Source organism: Antrostomus carolinensis, unplaced genomic scaffold (genome assembly GCF_000700745.2).
Source record: "Antrostomus carolinensis isolate BGI_N321 unplaced genomic scaffold, ASM70074v2 scaffold41904, whole genome shotgun sequence".
Taxonomy (NCBI): Eukaryota; Metazoa; Chordata; class Aves; order Caprimulgiformes; family Caprimulgidae; genus Antrostomus; species Antrostomus carolinensis.
This window is the reverse complement of record NW_010312147.1, coordinates 47,318-54,785: the sequence shown is the minus strand read 5'-3', so window position 1 is coordinate 54,785 and position 7,468 is coordinate 47,318. Positions and strand designations below refer to the sequence as shown.

Genomic DNA, 7,468 nt, shown 5'->3' with positions numbered 1-7,468 from the left:
GTGCCTGGGGTGGCACAGCCGGTGTGCGGCTCTGCAGGCCTCCTGTGTCTGCTCTGAAAGCAGGGGTTGCCCTGGTGCCCGTGCTCACCTGTGGGCTCCTGCGCTTCACAACTGCCCTGGCAGAGGGGCTGAGGCGGCAGAAGGAGCCAGCTTCCCTCTGACCACCACACCCCTGCGAGGCCCGCATTGCTGCTGGAGCTTTGGGAGGTGATCCCGCTGAAGAGTCTGTAACGCAGACAACAGACCTACACTGGATCCCAGTTGCGACTGTCTAATCATGCCAAAAGAGCTTCTTAGGACATTGTGTAAAAATCTAATCTATTTCCTCACTTCTTTTGGATCGCTTTATTTTCTGTATTTCATTTGTGAAACCAGGCTAGGTAGTTTAATGATATTTTGAGAATGCTTTGGAACACTGAAAAAACACAGTGCTCTAGTAAAGTAAAGAAAACCCCAATCAGCAATAATCAATTGTAAAAAATAGTTTACTTTGTGCTATTTACCTTTTCACGTACCTCTCCCATCTTCCTTGCCTGTTTCTTTTCCTTCTTTTTTCACATTGTCTTCACAGGAAAGAATGAGTATGATCTTCTGGTAATTGGTGGAGGGTCTGGAGGCCTTGCTTGTGCAAAAGAAGGTTTGTATGTATAAATAACAACAGTTTTGTTTTAGCTTAAGTGATGTTTGTGGAAACTAAGAGAAGTGTCACTGATAATGCTAAAGTTTTTTTAAAAAAAACATAGTAGCCTTGAATCCCTGCATATTAATCATTAACTCAGCTCCATACAGTTAATCTGCAAACTAATTCACACCCTCAGGTGGAGTGATCTGGTTTGGCTTTCCTATAAATCTTAAAAAAAATATTTATTCTTTTGTCATAGGAAAATCTAATAAGCTTTTATTTCACTGTTCTTGTAAAATTCTCTGAGTGCCTCCATAGATACTGTATTTTTTTAGTTATAATGTTTCTTATTTATGTGTTAAACCAACAGTCCCCTCAAACTGTTTCCAAGAGCTATTTAACTGCTGTAGAGACCCTTGCCCCCTTGTAACTCAATGTAATGTGCTCAACAACCCACAAGGTTCTTAAACATCTCATTTGGGGTCATACTGCATTTTTAGGGTCAGTGGAAGCTGGTTGCTGTGGTCTGGGTTATTAAGTGCCTTCTGGAGAATCTGCTGACTACATAGGCAGCCTGGGTCCCTAGTCTGGCATCTTGAGTTAAGACAGTATAAACCACCAGCTGTCATCTCCTGTACTCTTAATCTGTGCCTGTGCTACTAAAAATGTTTAGGTTTGCGTTTTTGTCCCTCCTCTAAATACCTTGTCTTGCTTTTTGTATAAAGCTGCTCAGTTTGGAAGGAAAGTGGCTGTTTTGGATTACGTGGAACCTTCTCCACAAGGTATGGAAGAGAAATACTAGGATAATATTTGGACACTGCCTGCTTTGCTTGTAGTAAAAGTCCTTAAATTCAGTTTACTCTACTGCTTGTTCCCTCCAACGATGTCCCAGCTCTGCCTGCTTCCCCTGCACGTTAAGACTGTTAGCAGTGTTTGATGCTACCATTTGTAGTATACTTTGGGCTTAAATATGTGAGAATATTGTCTCTGTCAAAATGTCATTTGCAATTTCTAAAAATTATGAATCACATCATGTCGAGGCTCTTCATATACGATATGTAAAATAAGATCTGGAAATGCAAATAAACAAATGTGAATATGTAGTAACTGGTTCTTCAGAGCTCTGAGAAACATCTTCATGGTTTGAATTTTAGAAGAAAAATATATAGAGATGTTTTTTATCAAAACAAATGAACATAAGCAGAGTTAGAAACTGAGCTATATGGAGACAGTAAGCTGTGTGTTATTTCAGAACTTTTTAACTAATGGCATGACCAACCTAATTCTCCAAGTAACCCAGTTGCATTGTTACACTAATCTGATGGATTTACTTTTCTCTTTTCTTTTTTTTCCCCAAGGAACCAAATGGGGACTGGGTGGAACTTGTGTGAATGTTGGCTGCATTCCTAAAAAGCTTATGCATCAAGCAGCCCTTTTAGGGAGTGCCCTTAAAGATGCCCAACACTATGGCTGGAATATAGCCCAACCTGTTGATCATACCTGGTAAGGATTATTGCCCATATCCACTCCTCTGTGCTGCAAATGTGTAACAACTTTTCCCAGTTGTTGTTTATTTAGGAGCAGTAAGGGGAGTAAATTTTGCCTGAAGCTTTTTAGACTACTCCTTGTTTAAAACACAGAACTATTTACTGGTTTATCAGGGCAGATGATATGTTGCTTTGAACTAATTTACTTTCAAATCAAAAAGTACTGTAGAACTTGCCTAATTTCTAGCGATTGCTTGTATCTTTGAGATGCGTAATCTGAATTTGTAATGTCATGGCTTCATGCTCAGTTTCTTGTTTTGTGATAGGTCTGTGATGGCACAAGCTGTTCAGAATTACGTGAAATCCTTGAACTGGGGACACAGAGTGCAACTACAAGACAAGTAAATAAGACTTTGAAACTCATCTTTCTTCCTACAGTCAAGTTCTCCTTGTAGAATTGCTGAATTGCCTTTGGAGTTTTTCATTAGAACTAGTATTTTGAGTTTGTAAGTCCTTTCAAGTCAGGACTGTAAGCGACCCTTGCCAATCTAAGTGATTTCTCCCCACCTGCCTTTTTCTTTTCTGAGAAATGGTAGTTGAAAGTGACCATATGTGAAAGCTTTTTAACAGCGTAGTGATCAGGGAATGCTCTCTTTAATCTGGAGAGGTTTTGCATTAATATGAAGTAGTCAAGGTTTTTCAAGATATTTCAAGCTTTTCCACCAAAATTTATATGCCATACAAGCCCACAGATAACACTGTACTAGAGGAGCTGAAATTTTTGCTTTCAGCAAAGAAATGATTCCAAGTTTTTCAGCATGCTGTTCCTTTTATAGATAAATTATTTTAATAGGTAATTTAGTGGGTACTAGGCTTGTGACTCCTAGTGAGTCACTTTTGTATGCTCTCAAATGAGCATTGTATTAGTAATGTTATAGATAGTAATGCTATGGCTAGTGGAAAATGTATCATTTGTAGAGGTCAATAACCTGATCCCAAAGCACATTACAAGGTTAGGTGCTCTGCTGTATGGAGGAGTTAACCATGACACAAGAATTAAGTGATTTAAATTATGTGTCAGAGCTGCAAACAGTACTATGAAATGAGATGCTTTCTTCCTTTTACTTTTCCGTGCCTGTTTGCTATCCTTTTTAGCACTTCAGATGTGGAAAAAGTAGATTATTGTATTTCATTCCTATTCTTCATTAAGTGTGCATTTTTCTAAACAGGAAGGTGAAATACTTCAACATGAAAGGGAGTTTTTCTGATCCTCATACAATCCGTGGTTTAACAAAAGCAGGTAAAGAGGTGAGCTGCTGTGCTGATTTCCACAGTATCATTCACTTCAAACATTTCAGGTCTTCATGTGTTGGTTTTCAGGACAGCTGGGAGCTAGACTGTACTTTTGCAAATTGCTGTAGGTATTCAGTATTGTTTTGGTGGGGGAGATTTGCATTTTCCACCTAGGGAAGATGTTTTTGAACCTGACTGTTGCCTACTGGGCCCTGGCCTCTAACCTGTCAGTTAGATGCCATTACTTTTTCTTTGCAGATGGCAATGCTGAGACAAAAGATTTTTTTTTTTGTTTTGGTCAGTCATACTGTTTTGATAGATGCTTACAGAGATGTAAAGAGGAACAACATCTCCTTATTGCTCTGGGCATTGGATCAGTCTGAGATGTTTTACTACTTCAGATGAATTGCAAGGGTGCTTAGTGTTCTAATGCAGAATTGTGTGCAGGAGGCAATTACACTGAATGCCCAGGTTCAAGCAGCTGGGTCACGGTACAGAATGGTGGCCATGTCTGCATATTTTAACAAGACACTGAACATGGATTTTTAACACCTTTTTGAGGATAATTATATAATGTTACTGGTTAATATCAGCTTGAGAGAGCAAAAGTTTTTGGGGGTAGATGCCTAGCATTTTTTAAGAACATGCCACTTTTGAGGTATCTTAACTCTAGACCTTAGAGACAGAATTCACTTGCTGTGATGTCTCTGTGTTTTGTCATAAGCAAAAATTGATTTAAATAAGCTGCCATTTATGCACAACTGGTGCTTCCAAGTAGTCTTCAGAATCTTGTCCAGTATAGGAACAGCTTAATATTGAAACAAAAACTGATAAAGAATGTGTAGAACTCCTGCATGTATTACTTCTTTTTATCTCTATCCTTTTTTTAAGGCATTGCTGATTATTATGTCATATAAATAGCAGAGGGTAGTGCCAGCTTTCTCATTTATCACTCCTTTGTACATAGATAAAATCTAAAGACAGATAAAAGGATTTCAAATGCATGATTTTGACTTTGTATTTTTGTTCGTAGATTGTTGTTGCTGCAGAAAATATTGTCATTGCTACTGGAGGAAGACCAAAATATCCTACGCACGTAAGTTACAATTGCTATCTGACAACACTAATGGCTATACTGGTTTTGTGGCAGTTAATAATGAATGTTTGTATGATAAAAAATATAAATATGAAATAACACGAGAGATTTTTGTACCTGTGTCGTGAAAAATTATCTTTTATACAAAGCACAGGCTTTGCAGAAAAACATTTCCATAAAAAGCAATTTGCATGAATTTAGTCTGTTGATGTTGCTTCGGGCTGTAGAATAATTCAGGTTGTAAGGGATCTCTAGAGGTCATCTAGTTCAACCTCCTGGTCAAGGAGGTTGATATCAGGTATTGAGTTAGCTGTGAAGTGAGATCATGTTGCTTAGATTTTGAAAATCTGACTGAGACAAAGACTGAATACTGCATCTGGGCAGCCCCAGATATATTCCCCTTGGTCTACTGGTTATACTTCAGCTAACACAGCCCGAGTTGCTATTAGCTTTCTTTGCTGCCAGGACTTGCATTATAGATTCAGGATCTTGCCTGTGTGCTCATAGATTGAAGGTGCACTGGAGTATGGAATCACAAGTGATGATCTATTCTGGTTAAAAGAATCTCCGGGAAAAACGTAAGTTACTTTACTGTGGCTTTAACAGATGCTGGCATTTGTACTTTTTCTTTATGGCAAAGTGAAAAATGTTCAATATTGCCTCTTACACACCAGTTTTTCTGTCCTTCTGTTTTCCTTTTGAGAATTTGTTTTTCTATACATCAACATCATGCTACCAACCTTCATTAGTAACTAATAGATTTCCCCCCCCTTTTAAGAAATTCCCTTCTAATATCATATTAAATACAAAGTTTCACCATCTTTAGGCCAAGGTGACTTGTTTGCTGTAGCAATTACACATAGAAGTCACAAGAGGGCAGCATAAACTTAAACGAAGGCTATACTGTCCTTATTTGCTGCAGGTATCTGTGAAATTGCTCTTCAGTTAGGAAAGTCCAACATAATTTTATGTTCTCTTAAGTGGTGGAAGTTCTGAGAACAGAAAAAAATATGATGAGACAGTTGGGTTATTTTTGCCTTTTCTTGTGCTTTGGGAGCTATTGTTTAACTGAAATACTAAAAAATTATTTTTAATGGCAATAGTAAAATGCCATAGTCTTTTACAGCACATAGCGCAGTAGGTTTCTGAGTCAACATTGGACTACAGAGCAATTTTCTGATGCAAATAATTGTGATAGGAAAGGCACATTTGCTAGCATGGAAGTCAGATAATACTATTTTTTTGTTTTCTCTTTTGAGCAATTCTAGACAAAGCAAGGTATATATAAGAAAGAGACTTGAAACTATAATATTGGTGTTTTGAAAGAAAGCAGAGCTGCCATTCATGGCTGTGACTTTTTTATATAAAAAATGCACTGTGTTAAAGTAAACATCAAATAGATAAACAAGGCTCCTTGGTACAGCTTAAAAAGGAAAGTTGCTGCTGTTTGTAGTATATCAGTCACCTCTCGAATTTTATGAACATGATTTATGTGACAAAATCGTTTTTTAAAAAAAAAACCCAAACCACCAAAACCCTACACAAAATCGTAACATAAGATTTATCCCTGTAAGATGTTTCTGGGAAAATGTGGCTTTTGTCCAATTGCTGCTAATGCAAGTTGTAACAGTGTAATGTGGGAGTCTAGTGTTTATATGTTGCATTCCTGAGATTTAGTCAAAATAAGCCTGCAGGGGCTACAGTAGCATTTCTGTGCTTTATCAGGCTGTGTCCTAGCAAATGAAGGAGTGAGTTGTTAAAGGTTTGTTTCTGTCAGATTTGTTTCTATTATAAATATTCCCAAGGTTCAGTTTAACACCTTTTGTTTTTAGTCTGAGCTGTGTTGTACTTATTCTTTCTTTTCTCTCTCTCCAAATGTACATATCTCAGCTACAAATTACATGCCTGGGGGTTGTAGAACTGTCAGTCCTGCAGTTATTCATATTAAATTAAAAAAAAAAAAAAAAGCAAACCGTTAACCAACTTCAAAGTCCCTTAAATATACAAACGTTGTGAAGAAATTCTCACTACTGAGATGAAGAGTTTCTGCAGAGTGAATTAGAAGAGATGCCTTGAAATATGTTCAGAATGAGTGAGAGATTGAGCAGGTGTGAAGGAGGTTAGGTTCTGCTTTCTTAACTTTTCTATTAGACACTGACAGTGCCCAGGAACCCTCTACTTTGTAGAAGAAATTGTGAATAATGTTCTGCTGACCCTAGGAATGAGTGCCAGCTGGCATCTATTTCTCATCTAATGAAAAAGAAGAGCAAACATGCCCAGATTACAGAAATTCTCATTCTATTCCCTGTGAATCTCCAGTATGGGCAACGTGTGGATTTTTGCAGCACTTGCCAGGAGCTGCACACTAAAAAAGAGAGTGATCATCCATTCACAGATGAATGAGATGCCCTAATGCTGGAAGAATTTATTTCCCACTATGTTAGATTGTTTGCCAAATATTCAGGTGGGTTCCAAGTGTTGTGTTTTTGTGTTACAATTTTTTAATGAAAAGTTCTTTATAAAGCATGGGGATAAAAGTTTCCATAGATGAAAATCACGATCAGAAAGAGCCTAAAATTCTACACTGTTCTCATATTAACCAGAAATTTTTATCCTGATTGATGCTTTTTTTCCTAATTGAAAAACTTAACAAAAGACTTTGTTGTAAGTGGAAATATTATATGGAATGCATCTCCAAACTGTGAGATTTTAACAAGTCTGCATAACACATGAACAGAAAAGGAATGTGAGTCCTGTCCAGCAGCTGAGTGTCAGTGACTGGCTGGTTGGACCCTCTTTTATCCCTGGAGAGTGACTGAGCATTCTGCCTTTTGTGTACCCAGCAGACGTAGGGAACTGAGGGTATGGTCAGAAGGGAGAGAACTGCTGCAGTGCATAGGGCATCTGAGGACAGGTATGGAAACTGTTGTGCTGGAGAGCTGGTACACCTCATAAATTGAAAGTATCAAT

At 37.9% G+C, this 7,468-nt stretch overlaps 1 protein-coding gene across 1 annotated transcript in view; it reads left to right on the top strand.

Annotated features, from left to right (window-relative positions):
• Nucleotides 1-567: 567 nt before the first annotated feature.
• TXNRD2 (thioredoxin reductase 2) overlaps nucleotides 568-7,468 on the top strand; it is a 29,460-nt gene continuing 22,559 nt past the window's right edge. Inside the window, exons 1-7 of the mRNA XM_010166946.2 lie at nucleotides 568-637; nucleotides 1,348-1,404; nucleotides 1,981-2,125; nucleotides 2,436-2,510; nucleotides 3,339-3,417; nucleotides 4,436-4,498; nucleotides 5,006-5,076. Coding sequence (XP_010165248.2) covers nucleotides 2,040-2,125; nucleotides 2,436-2,510; nucleotides 3,339-3,417; nucleotides 4,436-4,498; nucleotides 5,006-5,076 — 374 coding nt within the window. The 5' untranslated portion in view covers nucleotides 568-637; nucleotides 1,348-1,404; nucleotides 1,981-2,039. The remainder of the gene's footprint in view (nucleotides 638-1,347; nucleotides 1,405-1,980; nucleotides 2,126-2,435; nucleotides 2,511-3,338; nucleotides 3,418-4,435; nucleotides 4,499-5,005; nucleotides 5,077-7,468) is intronic.